The sequence below is a fragment of the Mustela nivalis genome, assembly GCF_964662115.1.
Source record: "Mustela nivalis genome assembly, chromosome: 11".
NCBI lineage: Eukaryota > Metazoa > Chordata > Mammalia > Carnivora > Mustelidae > Mustela > Mustela nivalis.
In genome coordinates, this window is record NC_139030.1 from 20449769 (window position 1) to 20471263 (window position 21495).

At 36.6% G+C, this 21495-nt stretch overlaps 1 protein-coding gene across 9 annotated transcripts in view; it reads right to left on the reverse strand.

Annotated features, from left to right (window-relative positions):
* The window catches only part of ZRANB3 (zinc finger RANBP2-type containing 3), a 338626-nt gene that overhangs the window by 155895 nt on the left and 161236 nt on the right, over nt 1–21495 (reverse strand). For 6 of the 9 annotated variants that reach the window (XM_082689300.1, XM_082689302.1, XM_082689304.1 and 3 more), the window contains one exon: nt 1917–2095. The exons of the other annotated variants lie outside the window; for them this stretch is intronic. In XM_082689300.1, the coding sequence (XP_082545426.1) occupies nt 1917–2095 (179 nt within the window). The remainder of the gene's footprint in view (nt 1–1916; nt 2096–21495) is intronic. 9 annotated transcript variants of the gene reach the window in all.

Here is a 21495-nt window from a genome sequence, read left to right on the forward strand (position 1 = left end):
GGAACAGCTTCAGAAGAATTGGAATGAATTCTTTAAATGTTTGGTATAATTCCCCAGGGAAGCCATCCAGCCCTGGACTCTAATTTGTTGGGAGATTTTTGATTACTGATTCAATTTCTTTCCTGGTTAAGAGTCTATTCAAATTTTCTATTTCTTCCTGTTTCAGTTTTGGTTGTTTTTATGTTTCTCGGAATGTGTCCATATCTTGCAGATTACTCAATTTTTTGGCATATAATTGCTCACAATAGTCTCTTATAATTGTTTGTATTTCTGAGGTTTGCTTGTGATATCTCTTCTTTCATTCGTTTTTTTTTTTTTTTTTAAATTTGGGTCCATTCTCTTTTCTTTTTGATAAATCTGGGTAGGTGTTTCTCAATTTTGTTAATTCTTTCAAAGAACGAGCTTCTAGTTTCATTGATCTGTTCTGTTTTTTTTTTTAATTTCTATATCATTTATTTATGTTCTAATCTTTATTATTTCCCTTAATTGTTTCCCCCAGCATTATTTGCTGTTCTTTTTCCATCTCCTTTAAATGTAAGGTGTTAGGTCGTGTATTTGAGGCTTTTCTTGCATCTTGAGGAAGACATGTATTGCTATATACTTCCCTCTTAGGACTGCCGTGGCTGATCCCAAAGGTTTTGGACTGTCATGTTTTCATTTTTATTTTCTTCCATGTATTTTTAAATTTTTCCTTTAATTTCCTGGTTAACCCATTTAACCTCCATGTATATGTGGTCTTTGCAAATTTTTTCTTGTGGTCAAAAAGTTTCACAGCATTGTCGACTGAAATATGCATGTTTATGATCTCAATTTTTTCACACCCATTAAGGCCTGAGTTGTGACCCAATATGTGATCTGTTCTGGAGAATGTTCCATGTGCACTCAAAAAGAACATGTATTCTGCTGCATTAGGATGAATGCTCTGAATATTCCTGTTAAGTCCATCTGGTCCAGTGTGTCATTCAAAGCCCCTGTTTACTTGTTGATTTTCTGCTTAGATGATCTATCTGTTGCTTTGAGTGGGGCGTTAAAGTCCTCTACTATTATTGTATTATCAATGAGTTTAAATTTGTTATTAACTGATTTTATAATTGGCTGCAACCAAGTTGGGGGCAAAAATATTTACAATTGTTAGATCTTCTTGTGGGATAGACCCCTGTATTATGATACAGTGTCCTGCTTCATCTCTTATTACAGTAATTGGTTTAAAATCTAGTTTGTCTGATATAAGAGTGGCTACTCCTGCTTTCTTTTGATGTCCATTAGCATGGTAGATGGTTCTCCTTCCCCTCACTTTCCATCTAGAGGTGTCTTTGGGTCTAAAATGAGTGTCTTGTAAGCAGCATATCAATGGGTCATTTTTTTTAATCACTCTGATATCTTATGTGCTCTTATTGGAGCATTAAGTCCATTTATATTCAGAGTAGTTATTAGAGATATGAATTTAGTGCCAACATATTACATATAATGATGAGTTACATATAAAACTTGCCTATTAACCAACAACTTGGAAGGCAAAATCTGCCATTGCTGCAGATAATAAAAACTCACAAGCTTCATATTAATTTTCAACCCCCAAATCACCAGTTTTAAGTATATTTCAAGTACATATGAAAGATATATTACATAAATCTTCAAAAGTATATATATTTCTGTTTACTTTTAAATTATATCCTAAAGGAATTTAACATCAAATATACTGTTGGGTTTTGGATAAATAATTCGTTTAAGAATGTTTAATAATTTAATAATAATCATTATTAAATTACATTTAAAAATGTAAAATAAAATGCTCCACACTATTCTCTTATTTCTAAATTATGACTTACATGTTATACTTTATTCCAAACATCAGTATATAATAAATACACACAAGGCTTTTTTTACCCGCTTAATGATCAAAAAGTTGTTCTTACCCCACATCAGTTTTATTCTGAATAACATTCACACCTTCTGGACCCAGCTCTGGGATCCATTTCTCTATTTCTTCTGCCCAAGGATATCTCAGAGATGAAGGGACCACTATTAAAAGAGGCCATTCCTCCTTATAGAAGTAAGCAATTGCTATTGCCTGGATTGTCTTTCCTAGACCCATCTAAAATAAAAAAAATAAATTTAAAAATACATAAATACTTAAGTAAATAAATAAATGCTGAAATATTTTAATGAAAATATTAATCAAAGGTTTACTTAAGAGTATTACCATCAAAATAATTTTCCAATGTAAAATTAATTGAATCACATAGTTAATAAAAAGCACAAGATTATGATGACCTTTAAAATTCATGAAGCAAACTATGTTATTTTCTAACCATTTATGACTGGACTTGGAGACAAAATAACCTGTTATTTAAAATATTAGTTATACTTAATTTATATAACTTAATTTTATAAAGATGTATATGACCATTTATAAGTTCATCTCTTAGAGAGTACAAGGATAAATACCTTACCTATACATCACAGTATCAAGTTACTTTAAAGCTAGAGTAAGCCCTACATCATGCACATTTTACAAAAGAAAAAAGCATAGAGTAGTTAAATTCTCTATTCAATCTAACAGTTAACTGAATGCAAAACTATTTTGAGAGCTGAGGTCTCTGGTGTCTTCCCACTTAATTGTTTTCACACTTATATCATAATGTCCCATTTCTAAGCATTACCCATTTAAAAAGTAGTTACTAATTCAATGTTTTTAGTGGTTTTGTTCTTCACAGCCAGAATCTGAAGACAACCCAAACATTCTTCAACTGGTACATGGATAAAAACTGGGGTATATCCATGTAATAGAATACTATTTATCAACAAAAAGGGAGCAAACTATTGCTATATACAACAACACGAGTGAAACCCAAATCATTTTGCTGAAAGAACGAAGTCAAACTCAAAAGCCACATATCATATCATTCCATGTTTATGTTATACAGAAAACACATCAGAGTAAAGGAGTGGGAGGAGAGCAGCAAGAGGGAACTTTTGGGATGATGGGGCTGCTTTGTATTTTGATTGTGATGACAGTTACACGTCTGTACGGATTTGTCAAGTTATAGAACTGCTCATTTTTTAAAAAGATTTTATTTATTTATTTGACAGACAGAGATTACAAGGAGGCAGAGAGGCAGGCAGAGAGAGAGGGGGAAGCAGGCCCCCTGCTGAGCAGAGAACCCAATGTGGGGCTGGATCCCAGGACCCTGAGATCATGACCTGAGCCAAAGGCAGAGGCTTTCACCCACTGAGCCACCCAAGTGCCCTGAGAGTTGCTCATTTTTTAAATAAATTAACCTAAGAGAGTGAACCGCACCTCAAAACACAGACTTAAAAAAAAAAAGTAGTTATTATTGTGGACATGAGAAAGAGAGACTAAAAAATTTAAGTACTCCTAACTTGATGTTTCAAAAAGAAAAAAGATATAAATACCTAAAACAGTTAATTTAAAATGAGTTTTAAATGCTGAGCAAAATTAAAGAAAAGACAAATAGGAAGTTTGGGGTTTTTACAAGTCTCCACTAGGAAAATCTTGTTTTACATATTTTTTGTTGAACCACTACTTTGTTAAACTACATTGTTAATAAACAATGACAAAAGAAATCCTAGAATATTCAAAGCAAGTTAACATTTATTTCACTCACACTCAGAAAGAGTAAACTAGTGTGACTTACTTAGGAAGATATTCTTTTGATTGGAATAAAGACTGTCAAATGGAGACAAGGTAAATGAAATGTAGGAAGTGACTTTATTTCTGACTTGGTGTTCAGTAAGTACTCAGATATTTGAATCTATGAGTGAATTAATAAGTAAATAAAGATCAAGGTCATTAAATTCTGTGGGACAGGCAAAAACCAGGCAGAGAAAAAATAGGAAGGAATACTGAAAAGATTTTAATGCAAAAGCAATATTATTAACCAAAATTTCAAAGCTCTGAGGCAAATCACATTCAAAAATAGAATCAAAGCAGGGGCGTTTGGGTTGCTGGGTGGTTCAGTCAGTTTAACATCTGACTGTTGATTTTACCTCAGGTCATGATCTCAGGGTTGTGAGAGTGAGCCCCGAGTTGGGCTTTGTGCTGGGTGTGGAGCCTGCTTAAGATCCTCTCTCCCTCTGACCATCCCCCTCCCAAAAAGAGCCAATGCTAAATCTAAAACCTTTAATGTATACAAATAATCTAAGTGTCCATCAGTGGTTGAACTGATAAAGAAGTCACCATATTTATATACAGTGGAATGTTATTTGACAAAAAAGGAAATCCTGTCATTTGCCACAACCTGAATGGAATGTGAAGACATTATGCTAAGTGAAATAAGCCTCACAGAGAACAACAGATACTGACTGCATGGTATCATGCATACATAGAATCTTTGGACAAAAAAGAAAAAAAGTACCAGACTCACAGTAACAGAGAGTAAAAAAAGTGGTTACGGGGGCTAAGGGATAGGGAGAATAGGGAGAGGTTGGCAAAAGGGTACAAACTTTCAGCTACAAGATGAATAAGGTCTGAGGACCTGATGGAAAGCATTGTGACTACTGTTGATAACACGGTGTTGCATGATTGATATTTGGTGGGATGGTGGTACTAGGAGGTTCTCAACAAAATGAAACAAAATAAAATGAAAAACCCATAAACGTATGTGAGATGATATGCGAGAAGACTGGTGTGTTAAATATAGAGAGGAAATCCCTTCACACTGTACACATGTGTCAGGTCATCATGATGTATACTTTCTAGGTCTTGAAATTTGTTTTTCTGCTATACCTCAATAAGCCTAAAATTATAAAAAATACTGGATATGTAAGTTTTTAATATTGAAACAAGATCCATTTGCAGATAAAAATCGTCTCCTATCTAGGGCTGAAGATTAGAATGGTTAAATTAGGCAGGGCATGGTAACCAGCGAAGGTAACTTAGGAATATAGACACACACACAAACACACACACACAAACACACACAGCCTACATACTTTATTACAAAATTAAATCATTTTACAGCCCAATATTCTGTATCTCTTTCTTAGGAATAGCATATAACATCAAACTAATAGGCTGACACAGCCAAATTAAAGATTTATCTGATGATAATAGACCTAACCCCTAAGAGAAATAAATAACTTATACATAACTTAGTTCTATAAAACCAAACCTAAGAGCAATTATGTACCAACAACTGATATAATGACTGGTATATTTTCTTGTCCTCAAAAGCCCACCAATCCTCATAGCTGAACCCACTTAAACATCACTAGATCTGGGACTAATATGATTCCAAGGCAGCTGGAATTTATAAATTACAGATGTTTCCTAGTTTGCTTATACCCAACAACTATGATAAAGGAACCTAATTCCATGAACCGAACCACAGTCAATTCTTTTTCTGTAGACTATACCACCAAGTAACTCTCTGCCATACCTATAATTACCTGGCTTTGCTTCCTGCAATAGGTTCATAGATCATTTTCTTAACTTCTGTTTCTCTGGAAATAGGGATGTGTTTGATACCCTGATTTTCTGGAAAGTAGAAGCCTTTGCACCTCAGATTCTATCACCAGATCCTCATCTTTTGCTTGTTGCTAAGTTTACTTGGTGCCTGTCTACCTAGAGTTTTGTGTACTTCATGTAGTAGAACTAACAGTGTTCTCTGTGTTAACCTGCCAGTCACCTTAATTAAATTTCCTACTATTGTTTGCTACTGATATCAGGGACACAGGTCTTCAAAAGGGATGTATGGAAGTAAGAACTGAAATAACAGGTAGGAAAAAAGTTGGGGAAAGAGAAGTTATGGATTGAGAAAAGAAGATATAGGGAACTGGCATAAATACAGGAAAGAATAAGAATAATCAAGATCTGCTGGGGGTGCCTGGGTGGCTCAGTGGATTAAAACCTCTGCCTTCAGCTTAGGTCATGATCCAAGGGTCCTGGGATCAAGTCCCGAATCTGGCTCTCTGCTCAGCAGGAAGCCTGCTTCTCTTCCTCTTTCTCTCTGCCTATTTGTGATCTCTGTCTATCAAACAAATAAATAAAATCTTAAAAAAAAAAAAAAAAAAGATCTGCTGAAAAGCTACTCTTATTAGAAGTTTGAATTTATTTTTATCTTCTAGTTCCCTAAACCTGCTTCCTTGTATATTTGCTATATTACGCCAAATAAGTAAGTATTTAATTCCAGATATGTCATTTTTCAGCTCTAAAATAAGTACTAGAATCTTTTGAAATATATTTTTAGATTCTTTTTAGTAGATTAAATTCTCTATGAAAATTTTTTTATCTGTTTACTTCTGTTGTTCACTCCTTGATTCTATGGAATAAAAAAATCATTGTTTTTGAAATCTCTTTCTGATAACACCAAAATCTGACCAACTATGAACTCTATTACCTAATTTTTCTTTTGGTACTGTTTCTCAGCATCCCTTATATTATACTTTTAATTGGATTCCAGAAAATGATTGGTGAAGAAATTATAGAAGCTTTGGATGGTATCTTCCCCCATATGGAAATTAGGTTAAGTTTTATTTTAGCATGCAAACTGAGTAATAGCAGATACCTCATTCTCTTTAAGTGTTGGTTTTAGGCTTTTTATGAGCAAGTTTATTTCAGATTTGCCCTTATTACTAGGATATGGTGTTTGCTATTAGAATGTGTAATTCTGGGGCGCCTGGGTGGCTCAGTGGGTTGAGCCTCTGCCTTCGGCTCAGGTCATGATCCCAGGGGCCTGGGATCGAGTCCCGCATTGGGCTCTCTGCTCAGCAGGGAGCCTGCTTCTCCTCATCTCTCTCTCTGTCTGTCTCTCTGCCTATTTGTGATCTCTCTCTCTCTGTCAAATAAATAAATAAATAAATCTTTAAAAAAAAAAAGAAGGTGTAATTCTGGAGGTCACTACAAGCCCAGGCAGGGTATTTACCAAGATTCTTCTCCCTCAACAAAACACAATTCTGATCTGCGTCCTTGGCTCCACAATAATGCTAAAATCTCTGCCTTGTTCTTTCTCCTCTAACTACAAATTTCTGCTGGGCTTTTTGGGGCTGCATCCTGTGCATGAACACTTTAAGAGATAGCCAATGATGTGAGAATAATATCTATGCAGATTTCATTGGTCTTTCTCTCAAATTACCTTCTCTCTGGGATTTTTCTCTTCATTTCCCAATGGTACAATGCAGATTTGATAGCAAGACAGAGTATTCTCTGATACAAACAGGTTTAAGCAGCCTGTTTCAAATATGTGGCCCATGGCTTTAAGAAGAGAAAGAACTGAAGATACAGTGATGAATCTAGGCAGCTGAAGAACAAGAAGTCAATTTGGGGAGCTATCAATGTACTATTTCACTAAGTTTATGAAATTCTAAATATTTTTTATTGTTCCCAGCAATGTTATCACATGATTTTTTAATAACATAAAATATTATGATTGCCTTTTAAGAACTAAACTATTAAATTTTAAAAAAGTAAGTATCAATTAAGAAATAAGGAACTATTTTAAAAAGAAAGAAAGGTTCCCAAGCCAACGAGTCTTAAGTATAAGAAATGGAAGGATTAATTTAGCTAAAAAAGTAATGTGTTGAATACAAGAATAAACAATGGGAGCAAAGCAAAGGGTGCGGTAAAGAGTCTGATTCCATGTTTTAATGTTTGAATGTTGACAGCTTTTAAGCCCCATTAGTCCCCCTTACCCTCTTGTCCTAAATCCAGGCAAGCTGATAAGTAAATATGGGCATTACTTTCTTTAGCATCAGAGGGAAATTCAAAACCACAAAACCACAGCCCTCATGGTGAAAACCAAGATCTTAGGCCAACTCCACGAGCCCCAACAAAAAACCCAGTCAGTCTCCTTTCCTCGTTCACAGAACATCCTGAAATAAAACATGATTCAATCTAAAAGTATATGGCTAAAATCTCACGCTCCCATTAAAGAAAGAGGGGATCACATAATACAGGAAAACTGAGTTCTAGATAAAATTTGTAAATAGGAAAATAATTGCTAGGACAATATTTTTTACTATGTATATATTATATGTATTTATATATGTATATATAAGTATTTTTAAATATATACATATAAATTTTTAAAAATACACTTGAATTTCAAGTATTTTTCCAAAAAATTAGAATAGCATGAGTTAGAAAACCAAAACACACTCAAATAATGTAGGTATATAGAAGTAACTATACTCAATAGATGGTTCAAAGCCTTTGGTTCTCACTATAAAAGAATTTGTTAAAGTAAAATGGTCTAGTGTTTCAAGATGATTAAGTCTAAATCAATTATTAAGAACTAAAAGCACTACACAATAATGGTACCTCCATCTAGGTACTACATAAGAAGAATTAAATAGAACACTTTAACTTCAAAAGTTTATTTTATCAATGTACTCAAAATAATAAATCACTTTTATTTAGGAGAATAATTTTGGATTTTCTAAATGTCTTATTCCACAAAATTACTAAACAATGATCTTAACTGACACAAAGAATTCCATTTTCAATTTTTTTTTTAAATTTACACAACAAATGCATAAATCAGAAAATGCCTTCTGACTGAGAATTTCATTTTTTTTTAATTTTTATTTTTTATTTAAAGATTTTTATTTATTTATTGGACAGAGAGAGATCACAAGCAGGCAGAGAGGCAGGCAGAGAAAGAGGAGGAAGCAGGCTCCCCGCTGAGCAGAGAGCCCGATGCGGGCCTCGATCCCAGGACCCTGGAATCATGACCCGAGCCAAAGGCAGAGGCTTTAACCCACTGAGCCACCCAGGCGCCCGAGAATTTCATTTGACTAGATGTTTCCAATGAAAATAATTTTTTTTGGAAGTTTCCAAAAACTTTTTTAAAGTTATAAGCAATTTGTATTTTTAGGATAAGGATGTAGGTTTATCTTTAGAGTAGATGATCAATTTGTTCTAGATGAGATTCCATTAAAGAAGACTTTCAGATATGCAGACTTTAAATCTTAATGACAGACTGAATTGAGTAAAGAAACCCACATATAGAAATGTCAGGCTGAAATCCTATATTTGATTATTTAATCACTGTAGACATGTTTTAGGAGAACTATTCCCATATCCTTGTAGATTAAATTATAAAAGCATACGTCATATTACTACACTTCATTTTTACAATTTGCAAATAGTGTGTGTATTTTTTAAATAGGAAGTTTCTGGAAACTCTACATTAAGCAAATCTGTTGGTGCCATTTTTCAAACTTCATGTATCTGTGTCAAGCTTTGGTAATTCCTGCAATATTTCAAACTTTTTAATTATAATTAAATTTGAATTTGATTATGTGATCTATGATCAGGGATCTTTCACATTACTATTTTAATTGTTTTGAGGCACCACAAACTGCACTGATATAAGATGGCAAACTTAAATAAATATTGTGTGTGTCCTGACTACTCCATTGTCAAGCTGTTCCCTCATCTATCTCCCTCTCCTTATTTCCTGAGACACAACAATATTGAAATTAGGCCAGTTAACAACCCTACCACGGCCTCTAAGTGTTCATGTGAAATGAAGAGTTGCAAGTCTCTCACTTTAACTCAAAAGCTAGAAATGACTAAGCTTAGTGAGGAAGGTATGTCAAAAGCTGAAAAAGGCCAAAAAAAGAGCTGGGCCTCTTGTACCAAACAGTTGGCCAAGTTGTGAAACATTCTTGAAAGAAATTAAAAGTGCTCTTTCAGGGAATACACGAATAATAAAAGAGCAGAAGAGCCTTATTACTGATGTGGAGAAGGTTTCAATGGTCTGGATTGAAGAGCAAGCCAGCCATAACATTCCCTTAACCAAAGCCTAATTCAGAGCAAGACCCTAACTCTCTTCAATTCTGTGAAGGCTGAGAGATGAGGAAGCTGCAGGAAAGTCTGAAGCTAGAAGATGCTGGTTCAAAAACTGTCTTCAGAACATAAAAGTGCAAGGGGAAGCTACAAGTGCTTATGTAGAACCTGCAACAAGTTCTGCAGAAGAACTAGCTAAGAGCATTATTGAAGGGGCCTACATTAAACAACATATTTTTAGTGTAAACAAAACAGCCTTCTGTTGAAGAAGATGCCACCTGAGACTTCATAGCTAGAGAGGAGAAGTCTATGCCTGGCTTGAAAGGATAGGCTTGAAAGGATAGGCTTGAAAGGATAGGCTGACTCTCTGGGTAGGGGCTAATATGGCTGGTGACTTTAAGTTGAATCCAGTGCTCATTACATTTCAAAAATCCTAGGGCCTTTAAGAATTATGCTTAATCAGGGCGCCTGAGTGGCTCAGTGGGTTGAAGCCTCTGCCTTCAAGGCTCAGGTCATGATCCCAGGGTCCTGGGATTGAGCCTTGCATCGGGCTCTCTGCTCGGCGAGGAGCCTGCTTCCTCCTCTCCCTCTGCCTGCCTCTCTGCCTACTTGTGATCTTTGCCTGTCAAATAAGTAAAATTTAAAAAAAAAAAAAAAGAATTATGCTTAATCTACTCTGTCTGTGTTCTGCAAATGGAACAGAAAAGCCTGGATGATAGCACATCTGATTACCTCATGGTTAGCTGACTATTTTAAGCCCACTCTTGAGACCTACTGCTCAGAGAAAGAGATGCAGCTCAAAATATCACTGCTCATTGACCATGCACCTGCCCCCCCCAGAGCTCTGATGGAAAGAAATGTACAATGAGATGAAAGTTGTTTTCTTGCCTGCAAATACAACATCTGTCCTGCAGCCTAAGCGTCAAGGAGCAATTCTGACACTGACGTCTTATTATTTAAAAAATACATTTTGTGGGCCACCTGAGTGGCTCAGTTGGTTAAGCAATTGCCTTCAGCTCAGGTCATGATCCTGGAGTCCCACATCAGGCTCCCTGCTCAATGGGGAGTCTATTTCTCCCTCTGACCTCTCCCCTCTCATGCTCTCTCTCCCTCAAGTGAATAAATAAATAATCTTAAAAGAATACATTTTGTAAGGATAAAACTGTCGTAGTGATTCCTCTGATGAATCTGAGCAGTCAGCTGAAAACATTCTGGAGCGTATTCACCATTCTAGATGACATTAAGAACATTCATCATGATTCATGGGAAGTGGTAAAAATATCAACATGAATAGGAGTTTGGAAAAAGTTGATTCCAACCCTCTTAGATGACTTTGAAAGGTTCAAGATGTTAGTGGAAGTAACTACAGATGTGGTAGAAACAACAAGAGAACCAGAATTAGAAGTGGAGCCTGAAGATGTGATGAATTGGTATAATCTCCTATAACACTTTAACAGATGAGGACGTTCTTGTCATGGATGTGGAAAGAAAGTGGCTTCTTGACATGGAATGTACTTCTGGTGAAGATGCTGTGAAGACTGTCTAAGTGGCAACAAAGGATTTAGAATATTACATAAACTTGGTTGATAAAGTAGTGGTCAAATCTGAGAGGACTAACTCCTATTTTGAAAAAAGTTTGGGACGCCTGGGTGGCTCAGTTGGTTGGGCAGCTGCCTTTGGCTCAGGTCATGATCCTAGCGTCCTGGGATCGAGTCCCACATTGGGCTCCTTGCTCCGCAGGGAGCCTGCTTCTCCCTCTGCCTCTGCCTGCCATTCTGTCTGCCTGTGCTTGCTCTCCCCCGCCCCCGATAAATAAATAAAATCTTAAAAAAAAAAAAAAAGTTCTACTTTTTACTCTATGTGGGTAAAATGCTATCTCAAATGGCATCACATGCTACAAAGAATTGTTTGTGTATTTTTAAGTTTTCAACTGAATTCCAGTTAGTTAATATACAGGGTAATATAAGTTTTGGGTGTATAATATAGTGATTCAACACTTCCTTAAGCCACCTGGGTCTTATTTTTAAGAAAATGCCACAGACGCCCAATCTGTAGCAATTACCAACCTGATCAGTGAGCAGCCATCAACATCAAGACAAGACCATCCGGCAGCAAGAAAGTTATGACTCATGACTTGCTGGAAGCTCAGATGTTGGTAAAGTGGTTTGTGACAGGTCTCCCCAAAATATGGCAATTTGTCACTAAGATTATTTTGAATTAGTAACACTCAAACCCCATAGATTTAGGAAAAGCTCTTTACCTCCCCCATGACTGCCAAAAAGAATTTAGATGGAGGATCTGCTCCAGGAGGAGAACTATCACTATAGATAACTGCACTGTAGTATGTATTAGGTATGGAAGGCAGGCAGGAAAGTCCTTTATGTCCCACTGTTTCTAAATGGCCCAGCTAACATTTATTTACCAGTTACTCTTTTCATCATCTTGTGAACTGCATTCCTTCCCTTTTAAGTCCAACATAACTTCCCTTTCTCTTTAGTTCAAAATGATATATAAACCCTTTTTAACTATCTTTGCAATTGTATTTCTGTGTGAATTCCCAACATCTATGAAGTTAAATTGGATTTTCTCCTGCTAATCTGTATTTCATGTCAATTTGACCCTCTGGTTAGCCAGAAGTACTTCCAAGGGCAGAGGAAATGTCTTCCTTCCCAAGAAGTGTTAGCATTTTGTAGCATTTTTTTTTTTAAGATTTTATTTATTTATTTGACAGACAGAGATCACAAGTAGGCAGAGAGGCAAGCAGAGAGAGGGGGGGAAGCAGGCTCCCTGCTGGGCTGAGAGCCTGTGGGGCTGGATCCCAGGACCCTGGGATCATGACCTGAGCCTCGAAGGCAGAAGCTTTAACCCACTGAGCCACCAGGTGCCCCTTATAGCAGTATTTTAAGTTAAGGTATGAACACATTATATTTTCCCCCAACATAACCCAACATAATGCTACTACACATTTAATAGACTACAGCATAGTGGAAACACAACTTTTACATGCACTAGGAAACCAAAGAGTTCATGTGACTCACTTTATTGTGGGGGTCTGGAATTGCACCTGCAATATCTCCAAGGTACGTTTATAATTCCCTTTCCTATAGGTAGTTCAGATGGTATGTTGCAAAATTATTGTTTGTTCTTAGATGTGTATGTGCATGTGTGGGTTCATTCGTCTTACAGAAAACTCAGAGAATGGACCACAGGGATACAGACATACAGGCCTGATATTTTCTTCACTGAAGAAGGAACAGGTGACATTTTCAGAAATGTGTTGTCACACTTCTCTGATTGTCTAGCTTTTACTCATGGATGGGAGGAGGCTTTCTCCTGAAGGGAAAACACTGAGACCAATTGAGGCTGGGAAGGAGGTGGTCTTAGGGGGCAACATGATGTGATAAAACACTTCTCTATCTAAAAATAAGACACTGAGTCAACAGTAAAACTCAAGTACGTCAGTACTCCAAAGCACAGCTTATGATTCCATGTGGAGGAGAGCAAAGAGAATATAGTGATGAGGTTCTGCAACGAACAGAGAGGCTAGATCTGAGCAAATGTACTTCAAAAATAACCATTTCTACTATTAGCAGTTAACTTTTATGCTTTCAATAATGAAGTTTAACCCTTGCCAAATTTCTAGAAAAATTTCATTAAGAGTCATCAGAATCCTTACAAATAGGATAAAATATTATCAATAGGTAAATCTGAGTAAAGGGTATATGGAAATTCTCTGTACTATTCATATTCTTGCAGCTTTTCTATATGAATGAAATACTTTTCAAATAAAAATATGAGGCACTGAGAGGCAATGTGGGGAGGTTGAGGGATAGGAAAGGACTAAATGAAACAAGATGGGATCGGGAGGGAGATAAACCATAAGAGACTCTTAATCTCACAAAACAAATTGAAGACTGCTGGAGGGGAGAGGGGTAGGGGGAAGGTAATCAGGTTATGGACATTAGGGAAGGTAAGTGCTATGGTGAGTGCTGTGAAGTGTGTAAACCTGGTGATTCACAGACCTGTACCCCTGGGGCTAATAATACATTATATGTTAATAAAAAAATTAAAAAATTAAAAAAAAAATCCGAGACAAAAAAGTTACAGCTCCACAACCTAGAATCACTCGTGTTGGAAGGAGGAATGAGAAGCTTGTCCTATATTTCAAATGAAGTGGCCAAGAGGAAATGATACTAAACTATTCCAGACAGTGCTGAAAGAAGAAAAGCTTCTCAATTCTTTAAAAATTACTTTTAAAAGTCAACATACCACTCATATGAAAACCTGAAGTATGATAATAAAAGATCAATCTCACTTATGAATACTGGCATAATCATTTTAAGTAGATTATTACAATTTGGTAGACCATTGAAAGTGTAACAAATGACTAAGAGGAGATCAAGTCCAGGAAGAAAGACTGTTCAACATAAGTAAGTGTGCTACTATAATTCACAATGATAAAAGGTCAACAGAAAAATGTTTTGTGGTAATCATTATGTTATGGTAATCAAATGTTCTATGGTAATCATTATATTCTAAAAAGGCTAAAAAAATCAATATTTATTCTTGATAAAAGCTCTTTGTTTACTGACTATTACACCAAGAGGATTATCTCTTCACAGGAGAAAAGTATGGTCACAAACAAAACGGCTGTCCAGTTTTTAATAGATAAAACATTCCCATTAATATCAGAAACAGTAGAAAGAAATGAGATGTATAAATATTATTAGGATTGACAAGTAAAAAGTACATTAGTTGCAGGTAATATTACCAAATACTTGGGAAACCAGAAAAATCAATAGGAAAATCATTATCATTATTGGTAGTAACACCTAAGTATGACATACAGAATTCAGGTAAGTAACTAGTTCCAAATTATGATGAAAAAGTTTGGTACTTTTGGTATTTTGAAAGGAATAATCACAACAGAACAATGAAACAGAAGAGAATATAACAACACACAAAATACCTATGGGAACTGAGAACATGATCAAAGTGGCATTTTAAGTTACTGAAAACATGGTTCATTCAACTAAAGCTATTAGGAAAATTGGCTAATGAAGGAAATCAGAAATAAGCCTCAATGGAGTAAGGATTACTCTGAGGTGACTATTTTTGAGAAATAGCAGATATAGAAGAAGTTATGAAGGTGGTGTAGTTGTTATAATTTTGTAGGTAAAATTTACATTTAAAAAGAAATCTCTATTTCTGTGTCTCCCTCTCTGTATCTGCAAGGGAGTGATGCCTGAAAACTACAAGAACTCCCGTGACTGGAGAGGCACTGACCGAAATCTGCATAACTAATCTAATCCTTGTTTACCATGCTTTTCCTGATAACCTCCCACCCCTCCCTGAACCATCTTTCTTTTGTGTTTAGCTAAAGATGGTATTTAACATGGTGGCTTGGGCCACCTCAGGGAGTTTAATCATTTTTCCTGGGTATTTCCACTGTGTATATGAAGTATTCATTTTAGTAAACTTCTATTTATATATTTATTATCTTTTTTTAAAAAAAGATTTTATTTATTTGACACAGAGAGACAGAAAGCAAGAGAGGGAATACAAGCAGGGGGAGTGGGAGAGGGAGAAGCGGGCTTTTTGCTGATCAGGGAGCCCAATGCAGGGCTTGATCCCAGGACCCTGGGATCATGACCAGAGCCAAAGATAGATGCTTAATGACTAAGCCACCCAAGCACCTGTATTTTTTGTCTTTTATACCAGAATATTCAGCCAAGAGCTCAGAAGGGTAGAGGGAAAATATTTCCTCCCTTACAATCATACTTAGCTTTAAAGAGTCATAAGACATAGTAAAACACGAGATATGTAAGTATAATATGAAATATATATGTATTATGTATTCAAACATTTCCACTCTTGAGATAAAATAAATGAAATATCATGACAGAAAAATATTGATTGGTGGTAAAGCTCGATAGTTCAGGAGATTTTCCATATTTTTTTTGTATCTTTTTTGAAACCTGCTTTGTAAAATTAAAATCAGATGAACAAACTGTCATAAGATTCTATTCATTTTCTCCATATGTATTATGGGATTAGTGCCTGGAGGCTTTTTTGAAAGCAAAATTACAACAGAACACAAACAGCATAATTATAGATGCTGAGGAAATTAAGAAAGAAAAGGGAATAGGAAAAAAAAGGAGTCTAAACTTTTGGTTTTGATCAAGTTTTTTTTTTGTTTTTTTTTTTTTTTTTTTTTGAGCAGGGAAGAGCAGAGGGAGGAGAGAGAGAATGAAGCAGGCTTCATGCCCAGAGGGTAAGCCCAACATGGGGCTCAACAGAACAATGAGATCATGACCTGAGCCAAAATCAAGAGTCAGATGCTTAACCCACTGAGCCACCCAGGCACCCCTTGACCGAGGTTCTTAAAATCTAACATACTTACGAATAACTCACTAGTTCAAAATTCAGACTGTAAGGCACCAACTTCCCAAATTGTAATTTAAAGAAATCAGACACTTTTATTTTTGGTCTACACATTTTTAAAAATTTTTACATTTATTTATATTTCTTTTTTAAACTGGGCTTTTAAAATAATGACTCCTAAAGTGATTCTCAGTAGATGGCTCTCAGGATGTATTCTGAGAGTAACTACTCTAAAGAGTAAACTTCAGGGGGCGCCTGGGTGGCTCAGTGGGTTGAGCTTCTGCCTTCGGCTTGGGTTTTGATCCCGGGGTCTTGGGATCAAGCCCCACATTGGGGGTCTCTGCTCAGTGGGGAGCCTGTTCCCCCCCCCTACCCCGCCTCCTGCTCTGCCTACTTGTGATCTCTCTCTCTGTCAAATAAATAAATAAAATCTTTAAAAAAAAAAAAAAAAAGAGTAAACTTCAGGGTAAAAACTCCTAAAGAGCATTTTGCTTAAATTTGGCCATTTTATTCTCGAATATAAGAAAAAAAAAGGTGAAACCAGAATTGACACTTAATAGGATTTTGTTTTTGAACATCTTAATTTCTATATAACCTTGTTCCATAAGTGATCTTAAATTACAATTCCAAGGCAGTACCATAAATAGTGCTTTCTACTGCTAAAAAGAAAACAACAGGCCCAAAATGATGTCTGTCACAGTAAGACCCCTAGTTAGTAAAATGAGACTTAGTACCTCATCTAACAGCAGTTATAACTTCCCCCCAAAATGCAGACTTAACAGGTCAGTGAGAATTTTATGATGGACACCAATGAGTCTTCACATACACTGACCATTTGCCAAAAGATGAGGTAATCTACATGATAAGATCCTCTCCTCTTCTGCCTAAGGAAAAGAGACTTTGCTATTCTTTCCTTTTGCTTTAACTTTCTACCATCTGCCTTATAAAAACCTTTCATTTTGTACAACCCTTTGGAGCTACCCTCTACTTCTAGATAGAATGCTGTCTGATTCAAGAATTGTTTAATAAAGCCAATTAGATCTTTAAATTTACTCAGTTGAATTTTATCTTTCTAACACTACTTTGCTATTTAGAATATAGAGTAACTTAAACAAAAATAGAATTCTGCTTCTATCTTCAAAATCTACTTAGATGAAATAATAATTTAACAGAAAAAGACATTTCAGAAATTTAATAAAAGATCAAAAAGGGGATCTAATTTACATGTTGCTTTACTTGTTATTTTATATAGTCAATTAAAGGGCTATATTAAAGAGGTTATTATCAAAACTTAACTATTTAAAAACTGGAAGAATAAATAACTTACATCACTAAAATATCTAGTTATGATGAACACAAAGAAATCAAACGTAAAGGATTCATAAATGGAAGCAAAATGTGTGGGAAAATACAAAATTATCCATGTGTTATAATAACACTGTAAATATGTTGTTCAGAAATGGAAACAAAAGAGTCTCTCAAAGGCATATGAAAACAAGGACTAAGAACAAAGAACAGGAGCTTGGGAAGATGGTGAAAGGGAAGCAAAATGTGTGGAAAAATACAAAATTACCCATGTGTTATAGTAACACTGTAAATACGCTGTTCAGAAATGGAAACAAAAGAGTCTCTCAAAGGCATATGAAAACGCGTACTAAGAAACAAAAGACAGGAGTTTGGGAAGTTGGTGGAGTAGGAGGACCCGAAGATCACTGTGTGCCATGTATGATCCACTTCTGAGACAATAAATGGAGAGCCATCTTAATACTGGCAAAGTGCACAACCAAATATAGAGAAGAAGTTTTATCTGAAAGGTTAAGAAGGGCAGAAAGGTGGAGGGAGGCTGCCCACTGGAAGGAGTAAGTTGCAAGCGCAGAGAGGGCAGAAAAAAGGGCCCCTGAGGGAGTGCACATATGGAAGACTAATCCCCGTAACATTTGCCTTCAAAGGACAGACGGTTTGAATTCCATAAGTGTGGGGCTTTATTCATTTATTTATTTATTTTAGTGATAGAGAGAGCCTGTAAGCGAGAGGGTGGGGGGTGCAGAGGGAGAGGAAGAGAGAGAATCCTAAGCAGGCTCCACAAGTACAGAGCCCGATGCCAGGATCAAATTTCACAACTCTGAGACCATGAGCTGAGCCAAAATCAGGTGTTGTACACTTAAGTGACTTAGTCCCTGAATTCTAAGTTTGTAAAACCAATGTGACTTGGAGCCTGTAGCTTAAAAGTTAGCTGACAGCACTGGAGGAACTGGGAGAGCACTGGGAGGGCAGGTCGATACCCTTAAGGAGACAACAGCCTACACTGAGAGGTAACATAAAAACTGCAGTTCATTGTACGCAGTTCATTGTATGAACTGCAGTTCATACAATGCCAGGGGCCAATGGGAGACAGATCTATTCTTTCTGATTTCAGAGCATGTTGGAAGACATCAAAAACAAAGGAGCTGGCAGGTGCCATTTTCCTCTCATGCCCGCCAGCATAAACACAGAGCCACCTGTGAAATGTGGGGCTGCACAGACACTTGATACTTAACCTGCTAACAGTGCCCCACATTCATGAGTTGTCCTGAGGATTTGCCCTCCCCATGTCTGCTAACGTCAGTCCTGGGCTCAGGGCAAATTTGTTAAAGCTGTGCATTTGCTCAGCAAGTCACTAGGTACACAGCAACTGACAAGCTCCACATTCACTTGCCAGGCCTGGTGCTCCAGCCATCATAACACACAGTGCTAAGCCACTCCCAGCTTTGAACCTGGCCATTTTGGCCCCCAGCCCCCACCTTCCACAATGCTTTGGGGGATCCAAAGGTCTAGTGGCCCAATTAAAATTATGCTAACACTGAAGCTCTGTTCTCAAGTTGCCTGGTAGGCACATACCCTAAGAGCTTGCCTACCTGGGTCTCACTAATACACAGTGACCAAAAGCAGCCCAAAAGAGGAAGAGACCCAGTACAGATAACTACACTGAAAGGAAAAATGACTCAGACACAACAGCAGGGTATAAGTGACACACATAGGATACTGTGCTGAACTGCCAGATTATGCTATACAGGGAACACTTCACTGAAGAGCAATAAGGAGCTTTTCTTCATAAAGTCCCTACTCTCAAGAGCAGAAGATATACCAAACTTCCTTAACACATAGAAACAAACACAGGCAGACAAAATGAGGAGACAGAGAAATTCATCCCAAATAAAAGAAAAGGACAAGGCCATTGTCAGACATCTAAGCAAAACAGATATAAGTAACATGACTGATAGAGAATTTAAAGCAATGATAATAAGGATACTCACTGGCCTTGAGAAAAGACTGGAAGAAATAAGTGAGACCCTTAATGCAGAGATAAGGAATAGCACAGCAGAGATGAAGGGCATAATAAACAAAATGAGAAACAGGTGCGATGGAATGAACAGCAGGATGGAAGAAGCAGGGGAAACAAATTAGCGATCTAGAGGACAGAATAATGGAAAGTAAGCAAGCTAAATAAAACATAGGGAAAAGAATGAGGCAAAACAAAAACACACTTAGGGAACTCAATGACTCCATCAAATGTAGTAACATTCATATTACAGGAGTCCCAGAAGAAGAGGAGAGAGAAAAGGGGGCAAGAAATTTTTTTGAAGAATTAATAGCTGAACATTTACCTAATCTGGGGGAGGGAATACATATCCAGACCTAGGAAGCACAGAAAACGCCCATCAAAATCAACCAGAGCAGACCCATACCAAGGCATATTGAATTATATTGCTGAGATAACTGATAAAGAAAAACTGTTCAAAACAGCAAGACAACTTACAAGGGAAAACCCAGAAGCCAATCAGGAGATTTTTCAAAAGAAACTTTGAAAGTCAGAAGGGAGTAGCATGATATATTCAAAGAGCTGAGTGAGAAAAATCTACAGCCAAGAATATTCTATCCAACAAGGCTATTATTCAAAATAGAAAAAGTGATAAAAAGCTTCACAGACAAAGACTAAAGGAGTTCATGATCACTAAACCAGTTCTTTAAGAAATACTACAGGGGACTGACTGGTATCTCCTGGAAAGGAAAGACCAAAAGTGAGAGTATATAGGTAGAAAACAAAAAACCAACAACAAAAAATATTTCTGTTTTAAAAAAAAGTCAAGAACTCACACACAAACACACAGAGGGATATAAAATAGAAATGAAACTAAAATGTGGAGAGAGAACGGGTTGAAACTTAAACAGCTATCATCTTAATATAGACTTCTATATGCACAAGAAGTTACATACAAACTTATTGGTAACTGTATGTCAAAACCACTAAAAATATGCAAAAAATCAAGAGAAAGAAATCAAATAAATCACTAGGGAAAGACAGCAAAATATGAAAGATAGAAGAGAAAATCTTCAGAAACAATCAGAAGATAAGTAATAAAACTGGCAATAAATACAAAGCTATCAATAATTACTTTGATTGCAAATGGACTAAACCGTCCAATCAAAAGAGACAGGGAGAGAGAATTGCTAGGAAAAAAAAAAAAAAAGACCCATTTATATGCTGCCCACAAGAGACTCATTTTAGACCAAAGAGACCTGCAGACTGAAAGTGAGGGGAAGGACAAACCTGTATGTTTCTTTTTCTTTTTTTAAGATTTTTATTTATTTATTTGAGAGAGAGAGATCACAAGTACTCAGAGAGGCAGGCAGAGCGAGAGGGGGAAGCAGGCTCCCTGCCAAGCAGAGAGCCCAATGCAGGGCTCGATCCCAGGACCCTGGGATCATGACCTGAACCAAAGGCAGAGGCTTAACCCACTTAGCCACCCAGGTGCCACGAAACCTGTATGTTTTAAATGGGTGTCAAAAGAAAGCCAGATTAGTGTGCTTTACAGGGACAAAGGACTTTAAGAGAAAGGAAATATATAATAATAAAGAGGACCACCCAAATATATGCATACAAGCAAAAATTCTCAACAAAACATTAGCAAACTGAGGGACACCTGGGTGGCTCAGTGGGTTAAGCCTCTGCCTTCGGCTCAGGTCATGATTCCAGGGTCCTGGGATTGAGTTCCACATCTGGCTCTCTGCTCAGCAGGGAGCCAGTTTTCCTCCTCTCTCTGCCTACCTCTCTGCCTGCTTGTGATTTCTCTGTCAAATAAATAAATAAAATCTTAAAAAACAAAAAACAAAAAACATTAGCAAACCGAATTCAACAATACATTAAACACACACACACACACACACACACACACACACACACACGCAACACTCAACACAATCAAGTGGGATTTATTCCCAGGATGCAAGGCCGTTCAATATTTGCAAAACAATCAGTGTGATACATCATATCAGTAAGAGAAAGGGCAAGAACATGATCCTTTCAATGGATGCAGAAA